This window comes from Danio aesculapii, chromosome 14, assembly GCF_903798145.1.
Source record: "Danio aesculapii chromosome 14, fDanAes4.1, whole genome shotgun sequence".
Classification (NCBI taxonomy): Eukaryota; Metazoa; Chordata; class Actinopteri; order Cypriniformes; family Danionidae; genus Danio; species Danio aesculapii.
The window spans coordinates 2532618-2552617 of NC_079448.1; the positions used below are offsets into that span (position 1 = coordinate 2532618).

The 20000-nt window shown below is 40.3% G+C and overlaps 1 protein-coding gene across 1 annotated transcript in view; it reads left to right on the forward strand.

Moving 5' to 3' along the window:
- trpc7b (transient receptor potential cation channel, subfamily C, member 7b) overlaps positions 1-20000 on the forward strand; it is a 198875-nt gene that overhangs the window by 22709 nt on the left and 156166 nt on the right. The window contains exons 4-7 of the mRNA XM_056472900.1: positions 4355-4519; positions 6597-6813; positions 8224-8457; positions 12427-12691. Coding sequence (XP_056328875.1) covers positions 4355-4519; positions 6597-6813; positions 8224-8457; positions 12427-12691 — 881 coding nt within the window. The remainder of the gene's footprint in view (positions 1-4354; positions 4520-6596; positions 6814-8223; positions 8458-12426; positions 12692-20000) is intronic.

Below are 20000 nucleotides of genomic sequence, written 5' to 3' on the forward strand. Positions count from 1 at the left end.
CAAACTCAAAACGCACACTCACACAAACAAACACAAACGCACACACAACAACACAAATGCACACACACACACACAAAACACAAATGCACACAAACACACACATACACACAAACTCAAAACGCACACACACACAAACAAACACAAAACGCACACACAAAAACACAAATGCACACACACACACACACACACACACACAAACCACACACAAACAACTGCACACACACACACAAACAAACACAAAACACACACATACACACACAAACTCAAAACGCACACACAGACAAACACAAAACGCTCACACAAAAACACAAATGCACACATACACACACACACACACACAAACTCAAAACGCACACTCACACAAACAAACACAAAACGCACACACAACAACACAAATGCACACACACACACACACACACAAAAACCACACACAAACAACTGCACACACACACACACAAACAAACACAAAACACACACACACACACACAAACTCAAAACGCACACACACACAAACACAAAACGCACACACAACAGCACAAATGCACACATACACATAGACAAACACAAAACGCACACACAAAAACACAAATGCACACACACACACACACACACACACAAAAACACACACAAACAACTGCACACACACACAAACATACACAAAACACACACATACACACACAAACTCAAAATGCACACACACACAAACAAACACAAAATGCACACATAACAACACAAATGCACACACACACACAAAACCACAAAACGCACACACAAAAAACAACTGCACACACACACACACACAAACACAAAACACAGACATACACACACAAACAAACACAAAACGTGCACACAAAACACAAATGCATGCACACACACACACACACACAAACAAGCACAAAACACACACAAGAACAACACACTTAACACAATAAACACCAACACTTAACATCAAGTACACACACACAACCCCCTAACCCCCCGACCCCCCAAAAAAAAAAAAAAAAAACATGCACACACAAACACACATGAAACATAAATGCGCGCACACACACACACACACAAATGAACACAGACACACAAAACACGCACGCATACACATGCAACACAAGTGCCCAACACCCCCCCCCCCCCACACACACACACACACACAGACTGTGATAACCACCATCATTCTGTTTATGGCACAATTTTCCGGATCTCTAAATAGAGGCAAACCTCAGCTGCAAAGTGTGTGTGTGAGTGTGTGCGTGTTTGTTTGTGTGTGTGTATTTGCCAGCAATTTAAGGTCGGGGATGTTATGTGGCTTGTATCGCACAAAACAGACCGTCTATTATTATGGTGTGAGCGAACACAAACACACAGCGGCGGCTTTACAGCTCACACTCACACATCAGCCGACGGCTCTCCTCAAATCACTCTCACCATCTGTGTATGTGTTCCTCTCAGACACACACACACACACACACACACATTCACCTGGCTAATAGAGCTCCAGGAAGGCCAGCAGCATTAGATAATCTGCAGCAAAACCCCACACATGAGTGTTTCATCTTTCTTTCAGCATTTTTGTAACAGCAGTGTACACAATAATGCAGATTTTGGTACATCAGAGGAGAAACTACAGCTAACATTGATGTTTTCACTATTTAAATACTAAACTAATTGTGCCTTTTAATAATTCGGTGGGTGACACGGTGGCTCAGTGGTTAGGACTGTCGCCTCACAGCAAGAAGGTCGCTGGTTTGAGTCCCGACTGGGCCAGTTGGCATTTCTGTGTGGAGTTTGCATGTTCTTCCTGTGTTGGGTATAGGGCAATTGATGAACTAAATTGGCCATAGTGTATGAGTGTGTGTGTGAGAATGAGTGTGGATGGGTGTTTTCCAATTCTGGGTTGCAGCTGGAATGTTTTACACATGCGCTATAGGGGAATTGACGAACTAAATTGGCCATAGTGTATGAGTGTGTGTGTGAGAATGAGTGTGGATGGGTGTTTTCCAATTCTGGGTTGCAGCTGGAATGTTTTACACATGCGCTATAGGGGAATTGACGAACTAAATTGGCCATAGTGTATGAGTGTGTGTGTGAGAATGAGTGTGGATGGGTGTTTCCCAATTCTGGGTTGCAGCTGGATGTTTTACACAGCAGGGCATCCAAACATGGGAGGACCACCAGCTCTGCACATTTTCCATGTCTTCCATGTCTCCATGTTTTCATGTTTGTGGGCGTGCATGAGTTCAGGCAGCTTTCATCATTGTTTGCATAGATGTATACACTAGATATCGCATACGGGGTCTGAGCATGCCACATTTGTACAGTGCTCCCAGGACAAATGTCATTCAAACTTGCACTAAATTCTAGGCGTATGCTAGTTTTGTTGAATAAAATAAGCAAACAATGAAGAAGAAATGCGACAACAAGATGCTGCAGTGCCAGAAACTTGTATTATTGTCAGATAAGCGAATGAGTCGTTCACAACGGAGATTCACTCACAAACGAAAGTGCCGCTTCTCAGCTTTATCCAGGTATGTCTCTCATGTATTCATGGAGATTCCGCTGTTTTTTCTGACCACAGAGAACATGTCGTGCTCGTCTCACCTGAATCATTGTAATGACAGCCTTGTCACAAGCCTTGTGGGCGTGGTCGCATAAAAATAATGGGTTCAAACTGACCCTGGAGAAAAATCTAGCTTAAACTAGCCTAGGCTGGTTGGCTGGTTTTAGCTGGTCAACCAGCCTGGTTTTAGAGGGGTTTTGGCCATTTCCAGCCTGGTCTTAGCTGGTCAGGCTGGAAAATGACCAGCTAAATCCAGCTAAAACCAGATTGACCAGCTTGGTTTAAGCTGAACATAGCTGGTTTTGGCTGGGCTCCCAGCCTGGCTAGGCTGGTCAAGCTGGTTTTAGCTGGTCATGAAAATTATTTTTTGTTTGTTTTTTTTTTTAAGCAAGATGCTAATGGTCTAATCCGATTCTATGCTTTATGCTAAGCTAAAAGTGCTGAATTCATTTAAAATGGTAAAACTCAAATGGGCGACACTGTGGCTCAGTGGTTAGCACCTTGGCTTCACAACAAGAAGATCGCTGGTTCGAGTCCTGGCTGGGCCAGTTGGCATTTCTGTTTGAATTCTGCATGTTCTCCCTGTATCGGCGTGGGTTTCCTCCGGGTGCTCCTCATTCATTCATTCATTTTCCAAACACATATATATATAATTGGGTAAGCAAAATTAGCCGTAGTGGTTGAATGTGTGTGTGTGAACGAGTGTGTATGGGTGTTTTCCAGTACTAGGTTGCGGCTGTAAGGACATCCGCTGTGTAAAACATATGCTGGAATAGTTGTCGGTTCATTCCGATGTGTCGACCCCTGATTAATAAAGGACTCAGCCGAAGGAAAATTAAAAAATGACAATAAAAAATATTAACAATTGGAAATATAGATTTTTAATTTAAATTTTAATCACAGTTTTTTAATAACAAAACAGTTTGAGCGCAGTATTTCTTCTCAGCTTTACTCTGAGGTCATCTACTTTAGTGTCTTTTTACACCCGATTCACACGGGGCGTCAGTGTGAGCGCTTCCTATTCACTATGAATGGGTGACGTCAAGCGTTGCCAAACTGAATTGTGGCATTGTTCGCTACACAATTTCCCTAACCCTAACTTTTTAAGCTCTGAGGGAAGCGTCAGCCAATCAGATCGCTTTATGAAAACACCCTAGCTCATAATTTAATTGGCTGACACTGCTATAACGATCGCATCAGCCCCTAATTCAGACACACCCTCTGTCAAGTGTTGACGCTCACACCTTGTGTGTCTCTGTTACACGTTTGACCAATTTTCATTCATTCATTCATTCATTCATTCATTCATTTATTCATTCATTCATTTTCTTTTCGGCTTAGTCCCTTTGTTAATCGGGGTCGCCACAGCGGAATGAACTGCCAACTTATCCAGCACATGTTTTACACAGCGGATGCCCTTCCAGCTGCAACCCATCTTTGGGAAACATCCATACACACTTGCTCACACTCATACACTACAGACAATTTAGCCTACCCAATTCACCTGTACCAGATGTCTTTGGACTGTGGGGGAAACTGGAGCACCCGAAGGAAACCCACGCGAACGCAGGGAGAACATGCAAACTCCACACAGAAACGCCAACTGACCCAGCCGAGGCTCGAACCAGTGACCTTCTTGCTGTGAGGCGACAGCACTACCTCCTGCGCCACTGCGTCGCCCACCAATTTTCATTATACTCATATTGTTCATAATGTAATTTTTCTGTGTGTGTGTGTGTGTGTGTGTGCGTGTGCGTGTGCATATATGTGTGTGTGTGTGTGTTTGTGCGTGTGTGTCAGTTTGTAGCTCATCCGAACTGCCAGCAGCAGCTTCTGACGATCTGGTATGAGAATCTGTCTGGTTTGCGGCAGCAGTCCATCGGTGTGAAGTGTCTGACGGTGCTGGGCGTCACTGTGGGACTGCCTTTCCTAGCCATCGCATACTGGATCATGCCCTGCAGCAAGGTAGTGCACACACACACACACACACACACACACACACACACACACACACACAAGTGTCTCCAACATCAAAATGGCGAATACTCTCCTACAAGCGTATAAGCACAGATAAACACTCACGTTTCATTTCCTTCCCAAGAGCGAGTGTGACTGACTGTGTTTGATGGGCACTTCTGCGCACACTGCTCATAGAGGGATATCAGCTGACACACACACACACACACACACACACACGCACGCGTGCGCGCCGGGTGGCTTTTGTGAAGGGTTTCAGGGTTGAAATCTAATCAGTGCTCATCAGACAGGAAGTGCTCAGGAAGATGTTTTACGCAGCGGATGCCCTTCCAGCTGCAACCCATCACTGGGAAACATCCATGCACATTCATTTACACCCATACACTATGGGCAATTTAGCTTACCTAATTCGCCTACAGCACATGTGTTTGGACTTGTGGGGGAAACCGGAGCACCAGGAGGAAACCCACGCAAACACGGGGAGAACATGCAAACTCCAACACCAACTGACCCAGCTGGGGCTCAAACCAGCGACCTTCTTGCTGTGAGGTGATTGGGCTACCCACTGCGCCACCGTGCTGCCTCAAGAGAGAACAGCGATGCATTTTGAAAATCGATTTGTCACTTCAGCTCTGATTGGGATCTGATTTACGTGTTTAAAACACACACAAACACACACATAAACGTACTTTAATAGGAGTACACAAGATTTGCACGTGCGAGTCTGTTTTTCTGCCTGTTGGGAAATGCTCAGCATCGAGTTCTGTTGAAATCAGTTAAGTGATTGGGAAAAACTCTTGTTCATCTGCTGCAGCCCATGTAGACGGCTCTAATTCAGTCACTAATGAGGGTCTGTCTCAGTCAGGATGCTGCCTATGTAGACAGCAAGACGGCTCACTAGGGTTTATGACAGCGTGATTATTGCTCATTAAAGCATTTAAACCTTCCCTGAGAGAAAGAGAGGATGAATGGCAGACTGATGATGATGATGATGAAGGTATTGTGTGTGGAAACACTTGAATTCGAGGGCGATCATAACCTGCGCAACGTCTGCATTGAGAAAAACACTGACTGAATACCGATTTGACTGATTTAGGATGAATAATGGATCTCTAAACACTTTTATAGGCATCCATTAGCCGCATTTCCACTATCGGGCCAGTGCGAGCCAGGGCTTTAATCGGGCCAGGCCGTGCCAATAGCCCGGGAGGTTGAGAAATGAGGCCGAAATCATGTCGCGTTTCCACTGTCGGGCTAGTTGCTCGCAGCGCGTCACGCAAACACCGCCCCCCAGAACGTCCCCCGAATCAAACGTCACACAACCCGTCACACAACCCGCCCACTTCAGCTGGAACAAAAAACTCAAATTATAACCACAAACACAACCTGGCATCACTACGAGAGCTGGAAGATGGAGAACACCGAAGCGATTGCTTTTTTACTGTTTGTGGTCTGTTGCTGTAAGGCCAGACAGCGATGTACGATGTACTTGATAACGTCCTCATTTCTGCAAACGCCGACTATTTGCCTCTGAACATTTTCCTCGGCCCAAATGTTCAGAAGAGCCCTGGTGTCCTCAACTGACCAGTACTGTCTGCTATCCATTTTTTCTTCTTCTTAGTGAGTTGATCAAGCGCGATAGCAAAACAAATGTAAGGGAAGAAAGCATCTTGTCTCCTCTTTACCTGACAGGAAAACTCCGCCTTTGTACGTAACCCCGCCCCGAAGCCCCAGTTGGCCCTCCTTGGCCCAAGGTATTCGGCGGGCCGAAAAAGGCCGGACGCTGGCCCCAAGGAAGCCCCGCTTTGGCCCGATTACGCCCCGGAAGTGATAGTGAAAACGCGACTGGCCTTGGCTCGCCCTGGCTCGCTCGCTTTAGGCGCGATAGTGGAAACGCGGCTATTGTAAGAGAAATGTCTCTACAGTCACCGATGATGATGAATATATATATATTATGTATGTTTTATGTATGTGTTGATAAGCAAAGTTTGATTTAAATCCTGCACTGCGCCTCATAATATATGATTTGTTGATGTTTTTTTCTCTCTCTGTGTGTGTGTGTCAGCTGGGTCAGATCTTACGGAGTCCCTTCATGAAGTTTGTGGCTCACGCCGTGTCCTTCACCATCTTTCTGGCTCTGCTGGTTCTGAACGCATCCGATCGGTTCGAGGGGGTCAAAAACCTCCCCAACGAGACCATCACTGACCATCCACGACAGGTCTTCAGGGTCAAGACCACACAGTTCTCCTGGACAGAGCTGCTCATCATGAAATGGGTTCTGGGTAAGACCTGCTGCAGTGTGTGTACAGTGTGTGTGTATGTGTGTGTGTGTTTATTCCCGTTTCTGTTCTGCTGTCTTTCTTCACTGGTAATAAAAAGTCAAATGATGCTCACTAAAGATGCATCTAGAAGTTGTGTTACGTTTTGAGAGGATGTTATTGTCAAGAGTTTTGTTTTAATGAAGCTGTAATCATTTGTGCTCACTGCTACCACACACATGATTGTCTCCAATTCTGAAGTTTTAAAGGTTCAAATTGTTTTGTTGCTCTTCTACAGTGTTTAACAATAAACAAAACATTTTCTGGTAATGGACATTTCACATTACCTAATATATTCATTTGATCAATTGATCTCTCTAAATTACTTCTTTGTGCTCTGCTCTGATTGGTCACATGGGCTAAAGATATGCTCTGATTGGTCAGATGGCCCAATAGTCTTCTCTGATTGGCCAGATGGGCCAAAAATCTTCTCTGATTGGTAAGATGGCCCAATAACCTGCTCTGATTGGTCACCAGATGGGCCAATATTTTTATTTGATTATTCAGATGACCCTACAATCTGCTCTGATTGGTCAGATGTGCCAACAATCTGTTCTGATTGGTCAAATGGACCAATAATCTGCTCTGATTGGTCAGATGGGTCAAAAATCTGCCGTGAATGGTCAGATGGCCCAATTATCAGTTCTGCTTGGCCAGATGGGCTAAAGATCTGCTCTGATTAGTCAGATGAGCCAGTAATCTGTTCTGATTGGTCAAATGGCCCAAAAATTGGCTTTAATTGGGCAGATGGGTAAAAAAATTGCCCTGAATTGTGAGATGGCCAAATAATCTGCTCTGATTGGTCAGATGGCCCAATAACCTACTCTGATTGGCTACCAGATGGGCCAACAATCTTATTTGATTAGTCAGATGGCCCTACAATCTGCTCTGATTGGTCAGATGGCCCAATAAACTTCTCTGATTGACCAGATGGGCAAATAATCTGCTCTAATAGGCCAGATGGGCCAAACATCTGCCCTGAATGGTCAGATGACCTAATAATCTTATTTGATTGGTCAGATGGCCCTATAATCTTCTCTGATTGGCCAGATGGGCCAGTAATCTTCTCTGATTGGTCAGATGGACAAATAACCTGCTCTGATTGGACACATGGGCCAATAATCTGTTCTGATTGGTCACATGACCCAATAATCTCCTCTAATTGGTCAGATAGGTAAAAACATCTGCCCTGGATGGTCAGATGGCCCAAAAATCTTATTTGATTAGTCAGATGGCCCAATAATCTGCTCTGATTGGTCAGATGGCCCAAAAATCTGGTCTGTGTGTCTGTGTGTGTGTGTGTGTGTGTGTGTGTGTGTGCGCATGTGTGTGCGTGTGCGTGTGTGTGTGTGTGTGCGTGTGTGTGTGTTTCAGGCATGATCTGGTCGGAGTGTAAGGAGATCTGGGTTGACGGTCCCCGTGAGTACGTCATGCACCTCTGGAACGTTCTGGACTTCGGGATGCTGTCGATCTTCGTGGCGTCTTTCACCGCTCGTCTCATGGCGTTTCTGAAAGCGTCTAAAGCTCAGCTCTACGTGGACCTGCACGTCCCAAACCATGACATCAGCAACGCATCACTTCCTGCCGACGTCGCATACTTCACATATGGTGTGTAAACGCATGCAGATCATCACACAACTGTCTGAAATCCTCACAAACGAGCATTCTGAAGTTATAAGCACATTAAGGATCATTTGTGAAGTTAAGATCAGCACCATTAGTGTTTGTTCATTTAATCTCAAGTTAAGTTTAATCTCAACTGAAACATGGAGAGGGCGGGGCATAGAGTAGCTCCTCATCTTTTTTTTAAAACAGCCAATCGCGTTTTGTTTTTATCTCAGCCAGTAAGAGTAGTTGAGCTCAAGTGCATCAAATGAAAAGCCAATGAGAAGAAGGGGGCGGGGCATGTCAGATTCTAGAGAGCATTTGATTGGTCAAGATTTGATGAGAGACTGAAGTATGAGGTGATGTCATAATAATTGTTGATCTATTTAGGCGAAAGTGACAAACTGCAAGCTCTGGCTGTCTGTGTCAGGTTTAAATCTAAACGTGAATTCGTTTCCCTGTATTTCAGCATAGTAGTTACTAACAGACTGAAGGTATCATCTAAAATGTTTTATTTCAATGTCATGAGACCTGTAATATAATAAGATTATAAAGTTCTAAAAAGTTTTTAATGATGTTCTCATAACCAAAAAATATTGACCAGTTTTTTATATGTTGTATTAACGTTCTTGTTTTGTTGTAATCGCGTTATTCAAAACATTTTTCGAATGTTTCATTCTCTCAGAACGTTATTTAAACATTATTAAAACGTTCCATTCCCCATTATATTAATGTTCTAGTAATGTTTTCCTAACATTCCCATTAAGTTATAAAAACATTATGTCTGAATGTTCAAAACGTCCAATTTTTTAGATGTTGTATTAATGTTTTGAACATTCAGACATAATGTTTTTTTATAAAAAATATGTATATATATTTCTACAATCAGGGTCAGAAGTAAAAAAATGCCACTAAACTGAAAAGAACTATATGACAAATGAAATATTAATGTGCAAAAAGGGTATTTTTGCACATATATGTGTATATATATATATATATATATATATATATATATATATATATATATATATATATATATATATATATATATATTTAGTCAGTCAGCAAATCTGCACTTGTTTATTTTATTAAAAATACAAAGACAACAAAACACCAGTCTGCAGACTTTTTTTTATTATTATTATTTTTATATAATTTTTGTTGTTTTTTTACCTTTTGGTTTTCTTTGTCAATTATGTAGTGGAAAGTTGTGCTGGATCTCGACAAACATCTTCTAGGTTTAAAAAAAAAGGCTAAGGTCTTCGAAGTTCTCAAGTTGAAGCAGTTTATTGTTACAGCAGAGATGGTCGATCGAGCTCTCTCTCCCTCAATGTCCAAAAACCCACAGTTTATACACAGTTTCTTATCCATAGGTATCATGAGATATGATGTAACATCACCCTATTCCCGGCTCCAATAGGATCCTAGCTTTTTAATTAATGGCTGTATGTTTTTCTGTTTTTACATATCTTAAAGATCACATAGCATGTGCTTTCAATTATGTGTTTGCATATGATCATGTTGTTTCCATACTTTCTAAATGATTCTCCTCTTGTATGACATTTTGGCGAAGGTTGTTTTTGTCTTGTTCAATATATACATTGTCTAAATGTATTGCATACGCTCTGTCTGAATGTTCTCACTTTGGCACATAACCTGCTGTGCTTCAATTGTAAGGCCCTCAAATTATAAGGCCCTGCATGTTTGTATGTCTCCTTTGCATCACTTGAATATAGGTATTTCTAGTTTTAACAGTGTATTTTAATAGTAATCTATATTTTAATAGTGGCAGATTATATAGTGATTACATAATAAAAGTTCCACTATGTGCATCAGAAATTCTCCAATAGTTTCATGAGTTTTTTATATTATTATTATATATATATTATTACAGCTAATATTGACTTTAAATTAATACATTTTGAAGTAAAATACATTTATCAATAAATTTAATCTAATTAGAACTCTTAAATCACACTGAGTTATTAAAACTGACATTAGAAAATTAATGTAAAATATTAGAACTATTAAAAATACTAAAAAAAAAACCTCTCAGAAAATTAGCAGGTTGGTGACGCATGAGATGAAGATTTTGAGGACACGCAGTGTGACTGATATCTGTTATCAATGCTGCTATCTGCTGGTGGGAAAGAGATATCACAGCCTGTGAAATCATACATGAACCATATATGCAGATATTGTGTAAAATCAGTGCTGTCTGTGTGTGTGTGTGTGCGTGTCTGTGTGTGTGTGCGTGCGTGCGTGTGTGTGTGTGTGCGTGCGTGTGTGTGTGTGTGTGTGTGTTTGATCTTCATTGTGTTCACTGAGAATCTGTGATCAAAGTCTTCATTATCCTCCTCCACCTTTGGCTTTCTCCTCCTGATGCTCTTTGAGTTCAGATCATCAAACACTTTCACACACTTTCGCTTTACTTCAGCTTTTAAATCGGACTCTTATCTAAATCTGACTCAAGCAGTGCAGTGTTTTTACAGCCTGTGTGTGTGTGTCTGCAGTTTTTGTTACATACCAGGACACAGATGTGTATAATGACATGTGTATGACAGGTATTACAAGGAGATGGTGAGTTATGAGGACTACTGATGTCTCCATTGTTCAAAAGGCTTATAAATCATATACAATGTGTGTGTATATATATATGGTATGTATTCTATTGCTCTTCCCAACCATAGGGTTAGGTGTGGGCTTGGGGAGAGCAATAGAATACATACAGCTCATTCAATTTACAAACAATGGAAACCTATGGAATGTCCCCACAAGTGACAAAAACAAATATGTGTGTGTGCGTGTATTTTTATGTGTGCGTTTGCTTGTGTTTTTGCTTATGCTTGTATGTGTGTGTTTGCGCGTGTGTGTTGGTGTGGGTGTGTGCTTGTGTGTGTGTATGTGTGTGTTTGCTTGTCTTTGTGTGCGCGTTTACGCATGTGTGTGCATGTTTGTCTGTTTGCGTGTGCGTTTGTGTTTGTGTGTGTTTCTCTGTTTTTGTTGGTGTTTTTGTTTGCATGTGTGTGTTTTTGTTTGTGTTTTCTCGCTTGTGTTTGCGTGTGTGTTTGCGTGTATTTTTATGTGTGCGTTTGTGTTTTTGCTTATGTTTGTATGTGTTGGTGTGGGTGTGTGCTTGTGTGTGTGTTTGTGTGTGTTTGCTTGTCTTTGTGTGCGTGTTTACACATGTGTTTGCATGTTTGTCTGTTTGCGTGTGCGTTTGTGGGTGTGTGCCTTTGTGTTTTTATTTGTGTGTGTGTGTGTGTGTCTGCTTGTGTTTGTGTGTGTTTTTGTTTGTGTGTTTGTTTGCATGTGTGTGTTTTTGTTTGTGTTTTCTCGCTTGTGTTTCCGTGTGTGTTTGTGTTTACGTGTGTGTTTGCATGGGTTTTGTGTTTGTGTGTGTTTGTGTGTGTTTGTTTGCTTGTGTTTACGTGTGTGTTTGCTTGTGTTTGTGAGGGTGTGTGTGTTTGTTTGTGTGTGTACTTGCATGTGTTTGTGTGTTTGCTTGTGTTCGTGTGTTCTTTCTTATGTTTGCGTGTGTGTTTGTGTGTGTGTGTTTCCTGGTGTTTCAATGTGTTTGTGTGTTTGCATGTGTTTGTGTGTCTTTTTTGTGTGTGTTTGTTTGCATGTGTGTGTGTGTGTGTTTGCTTGGTTTTGTGTGGGTTTGCATGTGTTTTTGTCTGTGTGTGTGTGTGTGTGTGTGTGTGTGTTTGATTTTTTTGTGTGTTGTGTTTTGCGTTTGTGTGTTTGTGTATATATGTTTGCTTGTGTATTTGTGTTTGCATGTATCTATGTTTGCATGTGTGTGTGTGTATGTGTGCTTACTTGTCCGTGTTTGCTTGTGTGTGTTTGCATGTGTGTTTGCTTGTGTTTGCATGTGATTTTATGTTTGCTTGATTTTGTGTGTGTTTGTGTATGTTTGCGTGTCTGTGTGTGTCTGCGTGTGTATATGTGTGTTTGCCTGCGTTACAGCGAGGAACCGCTGGCGGCCGTCAGATCCTCAGATCATCTCAGAGGGACTGTACGCCATCGCGGTGGTCCTGAGCTTCTCTAGAATCGCCTACATCCTGCCGGCCAACGAGAGCTTCGGGCCGCTGCAGATCTCTCTGGGACGCACCGTCAAAGACATCTTCAAGTTCATGGTGATCTTCATCATGGTGTTCGTGGCCTTCATGATCGGCATGTTCAACCTCTACTCCTATTACCTGGGAGCCAAATATAACCCCGCCTTCACCACGTGAGTAAAACCCATCGCCTTCGCAACACCCTGACAACCACACAGCACAAACTAAAACCCCCTGTATGGACCCTTTTCCCATTTCCAGGATTCTCAGAAGCAGAAGTGCTCATAGTTGGTAAACTTATGGCCCGTTTCCACTGAGTGGTACAATACGGTACAGTTCGGTATGCTTTTAAGGCCGTCCACTGTCAAAGGGTACCAAAAAGCGAACTGTACCGTACCATGTTTTGGGTACCCTTTGCAAAGGGTACCCAGCATGACAAAAGTGTACCAAAATGGAGGCAGCTGAACGCTATTGGTTTAAAGAGATACATCACTCACCCGTGCACAAGCCAGGAGAATGAAAACAAAGCAAGCGCCATTTTAAAATACACAGCCAAGACGTTACACTGTAATAATATATACATATAATAACAAGCCATGGTCGACCCAAGCTCAAACAAACCTTGATGTACAGCCACAAAGCCAAGAAGAACAAAATCTGCCGTGTCCTGTTGTTGTTTTACGAGCCCGTCTAAAAGTGCGAGCGCTTTCACTTTCTCCAGAGAGCTCAACAATATCCAGCTGCAGGCCCGCAGAGCCACACATGTTTCAGACACACAATCCAGCACACACGATCTAGGCTAACCACATATAGTTACGATGGATGTTAATGTTATTAGCGTATTATCGGGCATCGTCATCAATATAATTTGATATTTAGTGTTAATAAATACTGCACACAATAAACAACAGTGTTTACTATTTCACAAATATGGTGATCGAGACGGGCGAATGGGGAGCGATGTTTCTGATCGCCATTCAATATAATAGACTGAACAGTTTTCTATCAGTCATCATAGATGATCAGTCAATATTATCTGACAGAGTCAATATAGATACTCATTTGCTGGCCTTGCTGAACGATCTAAATTGCACAGGTTTAATTTATATAATTATAAACGCAAGCCTGATAAAGGTGACCCTGAGGTGAACAGTTTGATTGTGGTGTTCACATGTCTGTATGCACTTCAGTAATGTGACTAAAATCGACATCCTCCACGTGTCTTAATCCGATTTCTGTTTAGTTCGATTATGACCTTAATCTGATTAAATTCATCAAAAATCGCTGTTTACATGGTCGACTCTTAATCAGAGTATTAAAATCGAATTAAAATCGGATTATTGGTGTCCATGTAAACGTACTCACTGATAATAATTCGATTTTAATGCGATTAAGACAATACTCTGATTAAGAGTCGACCATGTAAACAGCAATTTGAAATAAGCGTATGGGGCAAAAACAGCCCCCAATATAACCAAAGGGGAATCGATTTGAACAATACACAACGATAGTATTGATTTTATACAACATTTCAACAATAAAAGCCTTTCATATTGACTGAGTTACATTTTAAAACACAAACGTGACTAGTTTTCGCTTTCGTCAATGAATAATTTTCAATGAAGCACATCCATACACAGTGAAATGACGTTCTGCTGAAGTTTTACAGCATTTATTTACATTTCTGACGTGTACTAGACACCTCGTTGGATGTGAATTGTCAGAATTTGATCTGAAACGCCTCCACCTCGCGTGTTTGATACTCCTGCTCCCTCTCTGTCGTCTTGCATTAGCGTCAGTGCTGTTTTCCAGCGGTGCGCTCTGATTGCTATTCTGCGCACAGACAGACGTGTCGGGCTTATGAGAGAACGGCTCGGCTCTAATCTTTTCCAAATCGCTCTGCAAAAAATGTCTTTCTCAGATTTGGTCAGCTGGTTTTGAAGTGGGTCCCCTGCGGTCTGGCTTCATTTAAAAGTGCAGAGAATGAGCCGTGTGTCCGTCCTCACGGGGGCCGTTCGATGGATTGTCTTTCATTTAGAAAGTCCATAAAGCGCTCGAAATGGCTGCTCATTATGGACCACAAAACCTTCAGATCCTAAACCTCAGTTGGAGAACTTGCTTCACATGTTTCTCCTTTAAATTCATCTGGAAAAATCAGCAGGTCAGCTGAAAGTCATGCTTTAAGAACATAAACTGAATTTTTTACAACCCCAAATCAGAAAAAAAAAGTTGGGACAGTATGGAAAACGCAAATAAAAAAAGAAAGTAGTGATATCTAAGTTTACTTTAACTTGTATTTTATTGCAGACAGTATGAACACAAAATATTTCATGTTTTTCTGGTCGACTTCATTTCATTTGTAAATATACATCCATTCCTGTCATTCAGACCTGCAACACATTCCCAAAACAAGTTGTGACAGCAGCGGTTTAGGGCTAGTAATCAGGTAAACTGGTTAAATAATGATGTGATTTGAGACAGGTGATGTCAACAGGTGATTATACCTATGATTCAATACAAAAGCAGCATCTAAGAAAGGTCTAGTCCTTTAGGAGCAAAGATGGGCAGAGGATCGCCAGTTTGCCAACAAATACATGAGAAAATGATGTTTAAAAGCAATGTTCCTCAAAGAAAGAGAGGAAGATATTTGTATATTTCACCTTCAACATTGCAGAACATCATTAAATATTCAGGGAATCTGGAGGAATTTCAGTGCATAAAAGACAAGAGCGCAAGCTTAAGCTGAACAACCGTGATCTCTGATCCCTCAGGGGGCGCTGCATTAAGAATCCTCATTCATCTATAAGCCATCTATAAGCCATCTACTGCAGCAAACCTTTGTCAAGTACCACAATACGTAGTTACATCCACAAATGCCAGTTAAAACTGTACTGTGCAAAAAGGAAGCCCTATGTTAACAGTGTCCAGAAGCGCCGTCGACTTTTCTAGGCTCAGAGGCATCTGAGATAGACCATCACACAGTGGAAATGTGTACTGTGGTCAGATGAAGCAGTATTTCAGGTATTCTTTGGGATGAATGAATGCTGTGTGCTCTGGTGTGGTGGGAAATCGAGTCTCTCCTGCAATCGAGTCCGCTTAGGACCCCAAATGGAGCATCTGCGTTTAATGCCTGATCAAAAGTGCTTTTTTTATAGTCTATTCTCAGTCTTGAAATATTAACAAGACTTATCATATTAGTAAGCTTATTATCGGTGACTACAAGTTAAAGACACGTTTAGTTAAAATAATTGAAACCTTTGTAAACATTAAATGACGTATTTTTGACGTTTTTATGTATTTATATGTAACATATATTTACATAAGGAGTGGTAGCACGTTGTAAGCTTTCTAAAATAAAAGCACGAAAGACAAATTCTCCATGTTTTATGTCATTATAACGCTCTTTAAAATTATATACATTTAAGCAAGATTTTGCTGCATTTATAGACCTTTTTCTTGGCTGCTGCATGGAGGGCGCCATAGCAACCAGCGTCTTCCGGTAGAATGTTTAGAACTTGCGGTTACAGCGTTTACAACCGGTAATCTCCGATCGGAAAATGAGTTTCGATAGCATTTTGAGTGGATTACGGAGTGTTTTTGTGACACACGACTTTGAAAGGTGTGTGTTAAAGCCGTTTTAATCTGTCAGGTGTGGTTCAAGCGTGAGAGAAAAACGTTCTCCTAGTTCACGCGTCTGCTGGCAGAAATACAGTGTTTGTGTGTGTGTGTGTGTGTGTGTGTGTGTGTGTGTGTGTGTGTGTGTGTGTGTGTGTGTGCGTGTGTGTGTGTGTTCCCGACCTGTCAGCTATTTGCCCAGTGGCTCTTTAATGTGCACGCACGCATGCAATGCTTAACTGCATTATAGAGCAAACCAGATTACTGACATGAAACTAAACAGGTATGTAAGGCATGCAGTTTACAAAAATGACCAATAAAACTCCGTTACTGATACTCTGCTGGCTAATTTGCATGTTGATTCTAATCGCGAGCTGTTTATGTTTCATTTAGTTAGTGTTGTGTAGTATTTACCACAGTATGTTTTTCTGTCGTTTCAAAGCGGCACGTATTCAATCAGTGTGTTAGTGGGACAGTACAGGCTACGTGTGTGTGTGTGTGTCAAACATTTAGTGAATTACATTTGTTTGGGTTGGTTATATGCTTGAAAGAAAGAGAAAATGTTGACTTTAGCGATGACGGTGCTTTATTTAAACGGCACAAGATGCCGTCTGACACCGAGGGGAAAATGCCTCGCAGCAGTTGTTTTCCATCCTATTAGTCTGCATTTTTTAAATAACCAGTCCAGCAGGTGGCGCTGATCGAAAACAGGATAAGTTCAAAGATGTTAAAAGCAAATAAAATAGATTAAATCTGTCGTTTCAAAGCTGTCCAAGTGTGACTGTTTACACGCATCAGCTGCTGACCGGAAGTTCTTACATGCTTACGCGCAACGCATAATGGGTAATTTTGCGTTTTAAGAAAAAGGTCTATAGATATGTGTGTATATTATATTGCACACTACTATAGTTAACTCACATTACGCTGGTCCCTATATAGCATATAATTAGTATTAGCATATTCAAGCACAGGGACTGCCTTTATAAATGGATCATTGATTCATTCACAAACAGATTGGGTTTAAAATTGTAATTTCTTTTAATATTGATGTTCTACAACAGATCGATGGAGCTGCCGCAGCACACTTTCTCATGCGACATACGTCACATAAACTCATGCAGGGTTCTTTTTTCCTCCATATTATGGATTTTGAGTTCATTTGAAATGCGTTTCACTACAATAAGAGAAAAACACGATTGGAGAATTCAATTGAATCTTCCACCTAGTTAAAATAACTACAACAAATAGAAAACAATCATTGAAATGCATCACAGACACTGATTATTATCTTAGCAAATAAGCATATCTCAGTGGTGTTGGCCTGTAATGCATTGACTGTGATGTGTGGTTGTGTCTGCAGCGACTGTAGTTTTCCGTCGCCGTAGGAGGGAAATTAGCATGTTGATTGGAGAGATGCAGTGGCTCGTAACGGCCCATGATTTCAGTCCTCTAGATCCGTTAATGGAGAACGCAGGAGCGACAGCGTCCCATTGTCGTTTCTCAACCTGTCAGAGTGACGACGCCACCATTTTAATCATTGGCTGTACGTCACAGAGCCTCCTGCAGAGCCGGAGACTGTTTTTAGGACAGTAAGAACAGATGACAGAATGGACTTCAGTACAGCCAAGGAGAAAACAACATACAGCGGGGGAAATAAGTATTCAATTGCGATATGGCTGTATATCTGCAGAGGATCTGATTAACTGCAGATAATATTGTGTGTGTGTGTGTGTGTGTGTGTGTGTGTGTGTGTGTGTGTGTGTGTGTGTGTGTGTGTGTGTGTGTGTGTGTGTGTGTGTGTGTGTTATAAACATACAGCATTGTGTTATTATAATCATAACTGTAATTATCATGTAATCACAATATAATTACTTCAAAAAGTGTCCCCATGAATTTGCAGAAGCAATACGGTCTCAGCTGTGTGGAGATAAAGTGGATTTAATTTGCATTCAAGCTGTTGTTGGAGAAAAGCAGCATGCTTGCTCATTTGATCATTCTTAACTAATCACATAATAGAAATTAAAAACAACAGTAAAAGCAGGGCATTTCAGCCCACATATATTGGATTTTATAGTAGTTATAACTGCATTAACGGCTACAAAGAGTGTGTGCACTGTCAGATTGAATGAATATAGTGTATTTTAAATGTCACTGTATGACACCCTGGAGCACAAAACCTTAAGCTCATCTTAAGTTGCATGTGTATTTTTTTTTTTTGCAATATAAATTACATCTGTCGATTTTTCTTTTATGCAAAAAGTCATTAGAGCATTAAGTAAAAATATAGATATTTGTAGTAATTTAGCAAGTTTACTACCAAATATATATTAAAACACAACTTTTGATTAATAATGTGTTTGGCTAAGAAGTTAAACTTGAAAAAAAAAAAAACTTTAAACATGAATTTTTTTTCAGTAACTTGACTTTTTTGAGTCCCCAGATGTCAGACCTTGTCTCAGATTGTCTCGTAGTTGTATCAGCTAAATATTATCCTATTTTAACAAAGTATAAATTAAGCCAAAGCTTATTTAGTTACTGTACAGTTTTATGGTCAAACGGTCACGTTAGTTAGTTAGTTAGTTAGTTAGTTAGTTAGTTAGTTAGTTAGTTAGTTAGTTAGTTAGTTAGTTAGTTAGTTAGTTAGTTTGTTTGTTTGTTTGTTTGTTTGTTTGTCAGAAGGTTAGTTAGTTAGTTAGTTAGTTTGTTTGTTTGTCAGAAGGTTAGTTAGTTAGTTAGTTAGTTAGTTAGTTAGTTAGTTAGTTAGTTAGTTAGTTAGTTAGTTAGTTAGTTAGTTTGTTAGTTTGTCAGAAGGTTAGTTAGTTAGTTAGTTAGTTAGTTAGTTAGTTAGTTAGTTAGTTAGTTAGTTTGTCAGAAGGTTAGTTAGTTAGTTAGTTAGTTAGTTAGTTTGTTAGTTAGTTAGTTAGTTAGTTAGTTAGTTAGTTTGTTTGTTTGTTTGTCAGAAGGTTAGTTAGTTAGTTAGTTAGTTTGTTTGTTTGTCAGAAGGTTAGTTAGTTAGTTAGTTAGTTAGTTAGTTAGTTAGTTAGTTAGTTTGTTAGTTAGTTTGTCAGAAGGTTAGTTAGTTAGTTAGTTAGTTAGTTAGTTAGTTAGTTAGTTAGTTTGTCAGAAGGTTAGTTAGTTAGTTAGTTAGTTTGTTAGTTTGTTTGTTTGTTTGTTTGTTTGTTTGTTTGTTTGTTTGTCAGAAGGTTAGTTAGTTAGTTAGTCAGTTAGTTATTCAGTTAGTTAGTCAGTTAGTTAGTCAGTCAGTCAGTTAGTTAGTTAGTCAGTCAGCTAGCTAGCTAGCTAGTTAGTTAGTTAGTTAGTTGGTTGGTTGGTTGGTTGGTTGGTTGGTTGGTTGGTTAGTCAGTCAGTTAGTTAGTTAGTTAGTTAGTTAGTCAGTTAGTCAGTTAGTTAGTTAGTTAGTTAGTTAGTTAGTTAGTTAGTTAGTTAGTTAGTTAGTTAGTTACAGTTCAGGTAATGCATATATTTCAGTTTGCAAAAATTTAATCTTATGATTGGTTTTGTGGTCACGTTTATGTGTTTATTTATCTATTCATTTATTTATTTGTTTGTTTGTTTGTTTTTGTGTTTGTTTATTCATTCATTCATTTAATAAAGTTCAGATTATCCATAAATCTCAATTTCCAAAAATAGGCATGATTGGTTTTGTGGTCTAGGGTCACATTTTTTAATTTTATTTATTTATGTATTTAGTTATTTATTTATTTGTTTGTTTGTTTGTTTGTTTTGTCACAGTTCGGATAATGCATAAATTTCAGTTTCCAAACATTGACACTTATGACTGGTCTTGCGGTCCAGGGTCACATTATTTATTTAAATAAACTATCTAATTTATATTTATTTATTTAG